This window comes from Pyrus communis, chromosome 8 (genome assembly GCF_963583255.1).
Source record: "Pyrus communis chromosome 8, drPyrComm1.1, whole genome shotgun sequence".
In the NCBI taxonomy this organism is placed as follows: Eukaryota; Viridiplantae; Streptophyta; class Magnoliopsida; order Rosales; family Rosaceae; genus Pyrus; species Pyrus communis.
The window spans coordinates 6,261,172-6,276,109 of record NC_084810.1 but is presented as its reverse complement, the minus strand read 5'-3'; the positions used below and the strand labels follow the sequence as shown (position 1 = coordinate 6,276,109).

Genomic DNA, 14,938 nt, shown 5'->3' with positions numbered 1-14,938 from the left:
CCCAGAGTCCGAAGCCATGTTAATGGGCTCTCTTTTTATCTAACAACTTCAGAACATGATCGCAAACACCATCAAAGCATAGAATGAAGGTGCTTCGCAAGGTACACTGATGTATTCCAAGCCATACACCAAACGAATTGATAGCTTGCGGATGTTGACTAGCTTCCAACGTACTATGTTCATGCAATTTGAAAGGGAAGGCAATCCAAAGTAACACACAGCTCATTTCGTCCAAAACTTGCAACAACGCTTTAGACGGAGGGAGACTACCTCTTGAAGCAATTTGTTCAAAGCATAGTGAATAATGCTCCTTTAATGAAATTTTCAAATGCCAACTATACTCCTACATGTTTTACAACATTACAATCTTTACCCCTACATTATTCTCTTTAGCGAATCGCATTAAATACCTTATCATTTTTAGTCATTTAACATATTCACAACAGTTTTGTATAAAAAATTACCAAACACTCAAACATTGTTTTTTTTTTTTTTTTTTTTTTTGTTAAAAGAACTTTTACAATAAAAGTTTACCAAATACTCAACAACTTTATTTTACAACACTGTTTATTCTCATAGCACAACAGAAGTAGTTTTTTTTTTAAAACACAGTAATACCAAACTAGCCATAAGGCTATACTCTTAGAATCACCTTATTTAAGTCATATCTCTAAAAGGCTCCCAAAGATAAGTACCAAAGTCATCCTACTCAACAAGACAATATTCTAACAACAACGAAACCACATCATAGTGGCACTGGATCGATACAAATTGAAGCAACACTATCTTTCGTCACCTTCCCCACATGTGTGAATCCATCTTCCTGTTTGTAAAGAAGATCAGTTACTCTTGTTAAATTGAGAACGCGCATAAGAACAGGCATTGGCACAGAAGTTGGTCTAAAGAACTCCACGTTTATATCCTTCCACAAATTCGTAATTTGCTTCTGAAAAACATCAACTGTCTCTTGCTCTGACACCCCATATTGCTTCATGTAGCAATCAACACTAGAAGCAGCATGCCCTCTCTCTTTCTCAAACTGCAAAAGTTAAATCCAAAATTAATGTCTTAGGATCTTGTTGTGTTGAAATAATCACACAAGAAGTTGATAAAATTATACATACGTTTGTCGAAACAATGTCATCCATGAGCCTAAAAATGGTATTTGCAGCTCTAACAATTTTGGGGTCAGTGAACAACCACTCAAATGCTTCCTTTGTCACAACATCTCCCATGCCAAGTAAAGATATGGTTGTAAGACAGGTGTAACTAATCGAAACTGTTGCAACGCGCATATACTCCTCCATACTTGGAACTCGTCCCTCGTGCAACCATCGGGCCTCATTAAAATAAGATCGAGCTTGATCTTTCATCTGACGAACCAAGGCTATATACGTTAATTTACCAGTTAGAAAAAAAGTTCAAAAGGAAAGTTCTGCATATGTTTATGTACTACGTACAGCTTGTATTGCATATGGAACTCGGTATGATCTTCCTTCCTTCGCCATCTCTGCCTCAATATCATTGTAGAGATTTAAAAGTGCATGATAAAATGTTTGCATATATTCCGGGAGTTCATCAATGCAATTGACATCCCACCTGAAGCGCTAGCATAATCATCATCGTAATCATTGGAATAAAGTAGCAGTTTTTAATTATTTTTAACAAATAGTTATTATTTAATTATCTCAAACCTGTCAATCGCTTCAGTAAAGACTACGAGCTCTTCAAATGTACCAAATGCGTCGTAGATATCATCCAATATTGTCAGCAAGACACTTACTTTTGTCATAATTTTTCTCCCAACAGAGTACTGTGGTTCAAAATACACTCCGACGATCCAAAAGTACAACTCTACCATCCTATCTCTTGCAAATGGCAGCTTCCTTTCAAAGTCTAGTGCTCTCCACCACCTAAACATATTACTTGCCTATTAATTACTTCGAATTCGAAAGTTATATATATATATATATATATATATATATATATATATATTTGGTGCCATCTTGCAAACTAATAAGATCATCTTAATTACCTAGTAATCTCTCGGAGCTCCTTTTTGTGCAAAAGTTGAACAAGATTGAAGTCTAACTTTGCAAGTTTCAGAAGAGAGACATTATGTGAAGCTTCTTCTTGGTAGATTGAAATGTAACGTCGCGCAGATAATCTCTCTAGACTTTTTCGCAGGGGTCTCTCTAGGGCTTGAGTTATTTGTGTAGCGAGTGGATTGCTTACGCAGGTTGCTGCTGATTCAAGGTGAGTGGTGGTGAATACAAGAGCCTCTTCTAATATGTCTTCTCCATGCACCCTCAGATGTGTTGCTTCGTAAAAGCTTAGCATACCAGACACGTCATCAATCAAGCTTTCCTTGAAGCTACTACTTTGATCCTTGAAATTGGTGAATATGGCTGCATGATTTTCAGAAAATAGGGACACAAGAATTAAGAAAGTTTTAATAGTAACTCAAAATCAAATAATCAATTAAGTTAATTTGTTTACACCTACCACATGAAACATTATACCCGTGTTGTCTTAGCAGCCGGAAAGCAAGAGCAACAGTGTATAGATCAACATCATCGTTGCCATGGTCACCATCAAATGCAGCATGCATACGTTCAAGTGCTTTCTCGATTTCTCTTTCAAAATGGTATGCCACGCCAAGGCGCTGGATTGCATCAATCAACTTTAGCTGAAGTGAAAAATCAGTTGCACTGGTTATCAATAGTTCCCTCACAATTTTTTCGAGTTCATCAACCTGTTGTTGACTGTGAGCTTGTGTAATCTGCAACAACAAATTATTTACGTGAGTAAAAAATGTCAGAAAACGTTTTGAGAAAATTAAAGTCACGTGCAAAATTAGCTATAAGGCAAATTTGAACTACATTATTGTTAAGCCATTGCAAGACTAAGTCATCTCCTCTCCCTTAATGTAGATACTTTCATTTATTAGAAAAAATAACTAAAGTTTCCACCAAATTTGAAAACTCACAAACGAAGATTTTCTAAAAAGGAAAAGAAAAACAGCTGTGGTGTTGTAGAAAGAAAATGTTCATGCTTGCATAATATGTATTACAATGTCTTGGGAATCATCATAATTTATGAACTGATCTCCCCAAATGCTTGGGTGAAAATTTGCCGTCCGACGAGCAACTTCAGGCTTGGGATTTTGTGATTGAGCTTCTGCTGAACCTTGGATTAATGCCATGTCTTCCATGCTTTCCTGTTGGAAAATTTTAGTCAATTTGAAGAACAATGCGTGGACGATCACGTCTATATATAGGCAAGCAAATGTAGAATTTGATAACACTCAGATTCATAAATCATGTGAAAAATCTGTAAAGTATGCAATGATTTGAATGTCAGCGAACGGCAATGCTCCCTTCCACGTTTTATGAGTGGGAGCCCTTTATTCAGGGGTCACATAATTGCTGGGACGTTTAGTAGTTTGTCCTTTTCCACTTTATAGCATTATTTCAATTAAGCTTGGCAATTTCTAGCACGATCCATTAATCCGATACAAAGCAACACGAAATTAACAAGTTATCCAGTGACCAAGTAACGAATCAAGTCGTTATCAGATAACTGGATAAACACTTGTTAAGATAACGGATTGGTCCGGTTATACACGTGCGTAACCCTATACACTAGAAGCAAAATACTAATTTAATAATAATTTTATATCCTTAAAAATACTATAACAATTATATATATATATATATAAATATAAAATCACACATATATATATATAATTATATATATTAAATTAAATTTAGAAAATTTGGAAAAAGAGGTAATGCATTTTTATATGCTATAGTACTATTGTTTTGTTTCTTTTCATAATTATTTTGATAAACTTCACATAATTTGAATGATTTATAATGTTTAGCTTTTCTATACTTAATTTCTGCGGAAGAGAGTTCTCATGTTGACAATCTTACTGAAAACATCATCAACATAACTTTTGAAGGTTGATCAAGCCAAAGTTCCAATACAATTTCCCCATGATGATCGATGAAAATTGAAGGATTTTGGAAAATGAATAACATGCAAACTTTGAGTTTCATTGGCAAGATTTTAATTTCTAAGAAAGTCTTCACAACCTTGAAAAGAAAAACTCATTCATTTTGCATATCCTTGCACATTTGATATTTTGTAGTAAACTAGTAGTGTATTGGTGCTTTTTTATTAGTCTTTTATTTTGGAGTGTAGATGTAGTACTTAACGGCAAATATGTTTTTATGTTTTAAAGTAATATTTATGTGACAATGTGGTATGTGCAAATTTAAGAAAAAAAATATTTTTTTAATGGGTCGGGTCATTTTACCTGTTGGGTAAAGTGACCCAACTTGTTAAGGACTCGTTAAGATAATAGGTGTTACACGAAAAAGACACGAAACACAGCAAACATGACCTGTTTGCCAGGCCTAATTTCAATGTCGATGTTTCTGGCATGTGAGGAAGATGTATGAAATATGAGAACACCTTGTATGGAACGAGGTTAATTGTTAAGTGACGTTCTTGACAAAAGTTGCAGTTTTATCATCAAATAATGAAATATATGTAGAGTAATACAATTACTTATTAGTACATGTAAAATTTCTTCTTTTACAGATGTGTGATTCATAACCTCAATAGTTTTTGTTCATAATTACCATGTAGCAGAAAATTCTATTCCAATCCTTGAAAAATATTATTATTTTTTTTAATAAAACCTTGTATAATATTGAAACCTTACTCTAGTCGTTGGCATTTAATTGTAATTTTCAAATTAGTTGTAATAATTATTGAATTTTTGTGTGTAGGTTGTATGTTAATTATGTAACGCTTCCTAACCTTTTAGTATCATTCCAAGGTGATCCTAACCTTTTCAAACATTGCAAATATGTATCCAATTTTTTGAAAACTCATTTCCATTAAGTGCTAGTTAAATTGAACGGGAAAAAAAATTAACTGGAACTTAAACAAATATGACACTTTCAATAGGTTGGTGGGTGAGTAATGGGGGGCGTCAATACTTCAGTGCAGTGCATTCTTGCACAATTGATCTTCCAACTACATATTCTCATATGGTAAAGTTGGATAAATACATGCCTACTATCATTGAAGAATGACATATTTCACTTGTTGCGAATATTCATCGTATGAATTCAATTATTGGAAATATTCAATTTCTTAATTTAAAGATCATTTTTACAAAAAATTATTCAATTTAGAGATCGTCTATACATCCAAATGTATAAAACAAACTAATAGTTTGAGTACTGAGTACCAACTAATATATTCACGATGAACCATCTGTTAAACCAATGGTAGCAAAATACCTAAAATTTAGCATCGTATTTTCAACTATTCATTTATACGTATTTTCAACTATTTTGTTCGTTTCATTTATTTAATTTTATTTTGAATCTGAAGATAATATTTAAGGAATGAAGTACCAACTACATATGAGAATGTATTTTAAATTTATCACGTAATGCATGTGAGTAAGTTAAAACTCGTTACAACACAAAATAGGCTTGAAACACTTGATAACACATAATAATTTTGTTCCCGCTTGTGATTGATGTTTATCCTAAATAAGCTTAGATGTTCTTCTAATGCATATGCATACTAATTATTAAGAGACTGAAAAAATCAGTCAAGCTCAAGGCACAAGAAAGGTGGTGGACGGATGGGAGATGGCATAAGGTTTTAGTCAAGGTCATTAGTGGCTAAAGACCACATCCAATGTCTCCTTGTCTTTTAATTATTCAATCAATATATTGTTCGTTTGGGCCTTTACAGTTGGGTCTTTAAAAACAATATTGAGATTTAAAAACTTACTTTTCGCATAACCTAATATTAAATATTTGCATTTTTATTTTTTGCGTATATGTGTACTAACAAAAAAAAATTGGGGGCCCACTTTTATACGGGGCTCAGGCAGTTGATCTTCTAGCCGTTGGTCAGAGCATCTTCAGTGGAGTCCCTAAATAGGGACAACCAACGTTTAAAATGGGTATAAAAAAATATAGGGACAACCACGCAAAAAATGCTCCCATAATCCTACCAATTAGTGCTAAAAACAATTTAACAACCACACAACACCAAAGTGTGCCGTCGTTGAGAGACGCGCCTTGAGCCGAGTAGCAAAGGTCGGTGTTGGAAGATTGACGATGGAGATAAGCTATGGAGGAAGAAAAAGGGCATAAAAGCCCAGATCTGAGACAAGCTCAAGAAAACTAGAAATTAAGAACGTTACCAGAAACAAAGAAGAGAAATAAAACATGAAACTGAGGAGAGGGGACTTGAACCATAAAATATGGGAGGGAAGAGAGAGCGATTGGGAAGAAGTAAGTTGGGAGGGGGGGGGACCGAATGGGAGGGATGAAAGATGATTCGAAAGTTTGTCAGAAAAAAAAAAACAAAAAGATGATTTGAAGGAGGGGTAGAACGCTGGAGAGGAGAAGGAAAATGAGGAACATCAAGTAAGTTTTTTGCCAACCCTAACTAGAGGAGAGATTTTTCGTTGTGATCAGAATAATGGGTGATACACCACGTGTCATTATACAAATAGTGAGATTGTGTGTTAAAAAGTTAATAACTTAAAAATTAAAATTTTTCACCATTTATATAAAAATACGTAGCTTACCATCCGTATTTCAGTCACAATAAAAAATTTCTCCCATTAGAAAGGAAGAATTCGGCGACGAAGCAGGAATTTTGTTGGGGCTTTTGTGCGAGAAAAAAGTGAAGAGTGGCTAGGCTTTGCTAGAAACGTTTTAAATGTGGAAAAAGAAAAGAAAAAAACAAAAGCTAGAGCTCCTATTTCCTTTTTCTTTTTCTTTTCCACCGATTTAACGGGTGATGACATTTTATTATTAGGATACCGGGAGACTTTTGTTTTTTTATCCCCTTCTATCCAGCATATTCTATGGCCATGATGATGACCTTTTATTTTATTTTATTTTTTTTATCCTTTTCAACATATTCAAGGAAGATGGTGATTGCCTTTGAATTTTTTTACTTTCCAACAGATTCAAAAAAGATGGGTGGGTTTTTGTTTTTTTCAAGTGATGCCTTTTTAGTCATGACTCATAATCCAATCATGGAGCTCAATAATGAGCCATGATGTTCAATAATGTAATCATTCTAATTACGTTTTTTATTTTATTTTTTGGAACACAAAATTTGGTATCAAATTTGATTTTTTTTTTTGTCAAAATATTTTATGACAACGTAATACGAAATTAATTAAAAAAAAAGTTAACACAAACAAAAAAAATTCATCTAATCAAATTATTACTTAAAATTATAAAAACCTCAAATTTAGGAATTGTAACTCTTTTATTGTAGATAATATTCTTTTAGAGACAGGAAAATTCCCTTAAAATCCCTAAATGAGTCCTCAAAGGTGATGGTGGAAGTCCATAAATAGAGACTCCCATTGAAAAGGCTCTTAAAATAATCGTGCTTATTCTTTGAGAATTAGTAGAGTACAAAGTTTTAAAATGAGGACTCTTGCCAAAAAAAAATTGTGCATCTTTTTCATATAAAGTTATACTATACTCTTCAATTTGTCCTACTTTGGTTAGGTTGGAGTTAATTAATCCGAACGTATCTACATGATTCTCGCATGCATTATAACAATCTTTTATTATAATTAGTGTATACATCATACCTAAATAGAAATTGTTATAACCTTATACATATTTTACCTAAATAAAAAATGTTATAACCTTATACATATTTTAATATTTATCACATACTAATACAAAGAGTCATTTCTATACGGTATCACCATTGTCTACCTAGCCTACCACAGACCTTCACTTTGCTTCCCTGTGTTTCGTGTAGGCTTGCTGCACCAGTCCTTTGCAGCCCCACGGTGCCGACATCTTATCCCAGTCCAAGGCCGTGCGCTCATCTGTTGTGCCTTTGCGCGCTGCCACACCTGTTCCTGCCGACCCCACTTTGACATCCGTACTGCCCCAGCCACATTAGTTCCGTGCATTCCCTTCTTACTATGATATAAAATTCATACATACTTTCTACGTGTCGTGATAAAGACTAATGATCGATACTTTATTTGTTACTATTAGATATTTAAATTGACGAAGGCAGACTGTTTGTCCTTCTGTTGGCGTGCTCTTCTCGTCTCTTCCTATTTATGTGATTATGGTTAAGTCTCGTCAACCTTTTATATTAATTTTTTAACAGAGATAATAAGACAAAAAAATCAATAGCAATATAAAATGTTGACGTGACTTAACCGTGATCCCATAAATAAAAGGGGATAGAAAGGGCACTGGTAACAGAGGGCAGACAATCTGCCTCCTAAATTAACATAAAGATTTTAATTTAGTAAAACATTTGAAGTTAGATTGTCATTTAAAACGTTTTTAGCTACATTTTATGGAGCAGATGTAAGTCACTTTGAGATGCGGTCCTTTTCAATTATAGGATGGATCACAAAAGGAGGGAGAAGAGGGGGGGGGGGATTCAACAATGTTTTGTGGAGTAGATGTAACACGTGTTGAGATGCTGTCTCTTTCAACTATAGCACAGATCACATAGAGAGATCCAGACATATATATGATGTAATTCAGTATCACATTTGAAGCTAGTTTTTCATTAAAAACGGTTTTAGCTATGCTTTGTGGAGCAAATGTAACACATGTTGAGATGTTGTCCCTTTCTACTATAGCATGGATCACATAGGGAGGGAGAGGGGAGAGTCAGAGAGATATATAGATTAATTCAGTAAAACGTTTGAAGCTAGTTTTTCATTAAAAACCTTTTCAGCTATGTTTTGTGGAGCAGATGTAACATGCGTTGAGATGCTGTTTCTTTCAACTATAGTATGGATCACATAAAGAGAGGGAGAGAGACATAGACCTTTTAATCCTGTAACACGTTTGAAGCCAGTTTTTCATTAAAAACGTTTTTAGCTATGTTTTGTGGAGCAAATGTAACACAAGTTGAGATGATGTCCCTTTCAACTATAACATGGATCACACAAGGATGGAGAAGAGGGGGAGAGAGAGAGAGACATAGAGATTTTAATTCAGTAAAACTTTTGAAGCTAGTTTTTCATTAAAAGCCTTTTCAGCTATGTTTTGTGGAGCAGATGTAACATACGTTCAGATGCTATCTTTTTTAACTATAGCAGGGATCACACAACGAGATGAAGAAAGATATAAAGATTTTAATTCAGTAACATGTTTTAAGCTAGTTTTTCATTAAAAAACTTTTTTAGCTATGTTTTGTGGAACAAATTTAACACGCATTAGAGATGTTGTCCCTTTCAACTATAGCATGGATCATACAAAGAGGGAGGGAGAAGGGGAGAGAGAGATATGGAGATTTTAATTCAGTGAAATGTTTGAAGCTAGTTATTCATTAAAAACGGTTTTAGCTTTTTTTTTGTGAAGTAGATGTAACAATCGTTGAGAGGTTATCCCTTTCAAATATGGCATGAATCACACAGAGAGGGGGAAGGGAGGGAGAGAGGGAGATTTCACTATAAAGAGCCGAGTATAGCCCTTTTCAATAATAATTAAAAGAACATTGATCTCCATGGTCGATCCGAATAAGGGAAAAAATGTCAGATCATCAAGTTTCAGCTGCATCTCATGGTCAAACACTAAATGTGGTTTCGGAAGATGTTAAACGACGTTTAGCTAATTTCTCTTCCAGCGCTTGGGGCGATTATTTTACAGACCTATTAGACCCACTCTATTGTCCTATTTTTTCACTCACCTTAAAAAGTTACAAAAATTAAAATGCTAATTCTCCACCCACTATTATTCCCAAAATAATCTTTAATGTATACATACATATTAAATTATAAAATTGTCCCTTAAAAAACCACTAAGGTTTGCAAATTCATATGGAAACGACATATGTATCCAAATTCAAAAGAATTCAACAACGACAAATTCAAAAACACGATGGACAAATTCAAATGACCTACACACAAATTATTCTTCTACCTTTTCAATGGAAACAGAATCTTCTACCTCTTCCGTAGAAGCGTCATCTTCCACTTGTTCAATGAAAAAGTCATCTTCCAAGTCTATTGATATTTTTTTACTTTCTCTGAATGAAAGGAGATAAAATATGAGTTAAGGTTTTAAGATAGACAAATTGTCTCTCACACCCAACCTTTTTTTTTAAATTAAGCAAAATAAGATAATTAATGTCCTTATCATTCTTTTTGTAAATGAACAAATTTGTAATTAAAAAATTTATTAAAAGGTGGGTGGGAAGATAAGACATTGAGATGAGAATAACATTACTCTTATTTTATTTCATATGCTTCTCTGGTAGAAAATTATGCCTAATAATGCTAATTAAGAATGGGCTATTAATACTAATCAAGTGCTAGCTGCGACTTACATTTAGAGTATATACTTTGTTATTGTAGATTAATTTTTATAAGTACTTTTTAATTTGCATACACCATGCATGAACATCATACTTTTATTAACATCTTTTAAATTTGTTTATGTAGGAAACAGATACAAAACTTGAGAAAGATGTCCAAGAACTGAAAGAGAAAGTGAAGAGGATGGGTAATGGCTCCATCAATGCCTTCCGAAAAATTGAACTTAATCAACAACGTTCAGCAATTTGGTGTCTCCCGCCATTTCGAAAATGAGATTGAGGAAGTTTTGCAGCAAATTCGCAAGACTATCATGATGGTGATGGCGGAGAAAATGATGATGACCTTTACTCCACCGCTCTCCGTTTTCGGTTGGTTAGACAACAAGGTTTTAAGGTTTCATGTGGTCAGTTTTCTCTCTGCGGTCATGGTTTGTTAATTAATAATGTTTATAACCTTGGATTTTCCCTAATTTTGTTTACGTTAACACGTTTATTTGGTGGAGCTAGCAGACATGTTCAATAAGTTCAAGGACGTCCATGGAAAATTCAAGGAATCACTTGCAACTGATGCAGTAGGGCTCTTAAGCTTGTTCGAAGCCGCACATGTAGAGTTCACGGAGAGGACTTGCTAGATGAAGCACTGACTTTCACCACACCGTTTAAGCCCGTTACTTTCGAAACAAGTAACTCATGCCTTGTATCAACCATTCTGGAAGGGCTTCCCTAGGCTAGAAGCAAGGAGTTACTTGTCTATTTATGAAGAACGTGGTCATTTAGTAAATCAAACTCTCCTAACTTTTGCAAAGTTGGACTTCAATCTGTTGCAGCAAGTCCATAAAAAAGAACTAAGTGAAATTACAAGGCTAACTCTGATCGCGTCCACGAGCCATATACATGCTACAAGAAAACGGACAAAAATCACACTTGTTTTATGGTTATTTTTTTGTAGTGACATGTCAGTTCTTACAATAGTGAATGTAAAAGTGTGTGAATAATGTTATTTAGACACATAAAACTATAATACATTTGTTGACACTAATCAAACTATGCCCTACTATTCTCTATGGCTACATATATTAGCAAGTGTGTTCGTGTGTCTAAATATAGCATCACTCTTTACGCACGTGCATACACAAAGGTTACAATAAATAGTAATTGGATTGACTAATTCCATTATTATGATGTATTAATTGGCAGGTGGTGGAAGGATTTGGACTTTGTAAACAAACTACCTTTTATAAGAGAGAGTGTTCTTTTTTTTTTTTTTTTTTTTTTTTTTTTTTGGTGGACAAAATAAGAGATAGAGTGGTTGAATGTTACTTTTGGGCTTTGGGAGTCTTCTTCGAGCCCAAGCATTGCTTTGCTAGGAGAATATTCTGCAAAGCTAATGCTATGATTACGACTATTGATGACATTTATGATGCTTATGGAACATATGCAAACAAAAGCTGTTTACTAAAGCTATTGAAAGGTTCATAGATTATATACTAATACAGTCAATTATCCTTTTAATTTCATACCTTATACTACAAATTTAGTTAAACACTGATTAAATATATAATCACCACTCGAGAAGGTCTTGCTAATTTTTTTTAATCACCTGGAGGTGAGATATCTCAGTCATCAACCAACTGCCGAAGTATATGAAAGTCTGTTATCAAGATATGTTGGATGAATACGTTGAAATCGAAGAAAAGCTTACAAAAGAGGGGAAGTTAGATGGCATTCACTATGCGAGAGAAGCAGCAAGACTTATTAATATTTTCAACTGAGCACATTCACTTCATATTATATCAATGTTATAATAAGGGGTTAAAAGTGAATTTATGCGTATATTATAATAGTAAGAACATATCAAAGTATTATCATGATATAAATGAATTGATTATACCATGTTTTAGTGCCTCATAATAATTGCTCAAAAGGCCTATTGTGGTTTTTTTACTTTTTATGTTCAAATCTCATATTGCTTCTGGAAGTCTCAATGACTCACCACACTTCATTGACTTTCAATGTCACACTTGTACCACTACCGTGAAAATTACCAAAACTCATGATATAGAGTCAGGGGTGTGAGATTTGAGCTTAAACCACATAATAAGTTAATTATATGAATACCATTACACCATTAAATTAATCTTGTTTATTAAAAAATTTAATTGATCATGGAAAATAATGTTGTAGTTGTATTATCATCAGATTACATATGGAAAGTAATTAACTAGAGACTGCGTGTTGATTTCGTAGATGAAAGTTCTAGTTCGAGCTTACTTCGAGGAAGCCAAATGGTTGCACCAAAATTACACACCAAAAATGGATGAATATATGTCAGTAGCACTTACCACGTCCTACTTTCTGCTATCAGTCGTGTCATTTGTTGGAATGGCAGATATTGTGACAAAAGACTCCTTGGACTGGATTTTCAATGACTCTAAGAGTTTTCACGCTCTATTACTACTTGGCAGACTCATGGATGACATGAAATCCCACAAGGTTCGTACCTATACTAATATCTATAAACGTATATATCTAGTGATATATGAGTAATATACTTAGAGTAATGCTAGATATTTGTAGAATATTTACAAAATACATTACTCAATAATAGAGAAGCGACTTACCCATTATGTGAGATCCATCTTTAGTTGAGATGCTCATTAGTAAATGTAGTACGAACAACATCACTCATAGACAAAAGTATATTTATTCTCAACCTTTTCTTTTTTCTTTTCGTAAAACAATATTTTGTTCTTAGACAAACAATCACATGGGATTTTCTATAGCAACCGAGCATTGGATACTCTGGAGATTTAAGTTTTAAACTTTAGATCCTTGATATAAAAAATAAATAAAAAACACACACATAAATCAAGATCTAACAGTTAAAAAGCTCTTTTAACCTTAAAATTCGTGCATGCATGTATGTATATGTAGTTTGAGCAAAAGAGAGGACGTATTGCATCGGCAGTGGAATGCTACATGACGGAACATGGTGCCACAGAAGAAGAAACAACAATCGAATTCACCAAACAAGTGAATGATGCATGGAAGGACATAAACGAAGAATGGCTGATTCTCACCATTCCTAGGCACCTTCTGTTGCGAATTCCTAGGCACCATTCCTAGGCACGTACAAATGAAGTTATATACAAGTATGAAGATGGCTTGACTCATGCCGACCTAGTGCTTAAGGATTCCATTGTTTCTTTGTTTGTCGATCCCGTGCCCATATAATTAAGCCTACTAAAAATTATGGTCTTTGCTATAAGCTGATAAATAATGTGGTCTCCGAAGGCCCTGTAGTGAAACACGGAGCAGCAAGTCCTCTGAAGTTAGTTTCGAAAGACAGTGTTTCTTCTTGTTGATATATGTGTGTGTGTGTGTGTGTGTAAATGCTTGAATAAAATGATTTGGATTGTCAGTTTGTTCTCTACATATACTATCTACAAAAAGGGAAGATGTTTAATAGTCTGAGTTTTTCTTCTAGAGTGAATTGTGCATTCCAACATCTTCTGTTATGTTTGTTTTGTAGCCGGCGCTGTTGCCCTTACTTCACTTTGAAATTTCTTCATAGCCCTTGGATGTCGTAAAAGCTAAGACATTCTCCACTCTAGCGCTGTAAGGGGTAGATTTTTCTAGTCTAGGAACTCGGTTGCAAGTCTCCAAACAACTTTGACGGCACAAATCTGTACAATTTGTTGGGAATCTCTCTCCACCGTTGAAGGAGCGGGATAGATAGTGCCATAATAATTGATTATGTTTTTGGAGTTATATCTAATCATCTCTTTATATAAAGAGTTAGAATTGGGGGGACACTATTTTAGACACATTTTGAGACACGTTTTCATGATCTGTATATGTACTCTCGGTGGACAATGAGAATGGGAGATCCGGTAGGCGTTCCTTTTTTTTTTTTCCCCATAAATGAGATTTTCTAATTTTTAACATTTTAAGGTTTTTTTTAATCCACATGGCACAAATATGTGGGGTTCACGACTTCCAAATAGGCAAATAATGGAGGAAATAACAGACATTGGGATGGATGTATGAAACTGCAATGCAATGAAATAGTAAGTTTGTGTATGACATTGCAATGTTTTAAAGGTGATGTATGAGTTTGCAGTTGTACCCAAACTTGAGGTTGCAGAATGCAATTACCCCATACATTATTACAATAGTTCGAGTCCTTAAGACTCCGATCAAATCATCAAATAAATGAGTTCCAATTCATTCCGGTGGATTCTCAAAAGAATGATACCCAAGATTCATGTTATAACTGCAATTGGCAAGGCCGTCCGTCACAACGTTCTTTTCTCAGTAGACATGAATGAACTAGCAACAGGTATGGGTACCACAAAATGTCAAGGTTGTTCAATGATGTTGACAATATAAATGATTGAAATTTTTTTTTTTTTCAGGTATCCAACTATTTGTATTATGACAATTGGTGTATTCGACCGTGTTCCCTGTACACTGAAAAACCTTTTCAAGTAAACGGGTCTATATTTTTAGTCTTATCCGGTCTCTTACACGGGCTGTCAAATATTGATATAATTTTGAAACCTCT

The 14,938-nt window shown here is 34.2% G+C and overlaps 1 protein-coding gene and 1 pseudogene across 1 annotated transcript; one reads left to right on the top strand and one right to left on the bottom strand.

Moving 5' to 3' along the window:
• Positions 1-745: 745 nt before the first annotated feature.
• On the bottom strand, positions 746-3,215 carry LOC137743838 ((-)-alpha-pinene synthase-like). The gene is made up of 7 exons (XM_068483771.1): positions 3,074-3,215; positions 2,506-2,782; positions 2,036-2,408; positions 1,695-1,913; positions 1,461-1,599; positions 1,125-1,373; positions 746-1,039 (listed from the first exon to the last, which is right to left on the bottom strand). Exons 1-7 carry the CDS (start codon positions 3,212-3,214, stop codon positions 746-748), a joined length of 1,692 nt encoding a protein of 563 aa, XP_068339872.1. The 5' UTR covers position 3,215.
• Positions 3,216-9,586: 6,371 nt separating this feature from the next.
• On the top strand, positions 9,587-13,605 carry LOC137742849 ((-)-germacrene D synthase-like; annotated as a pseudogene).
• Positions 13,606-14,938: the final 1,333 nt, after the last annotated feature.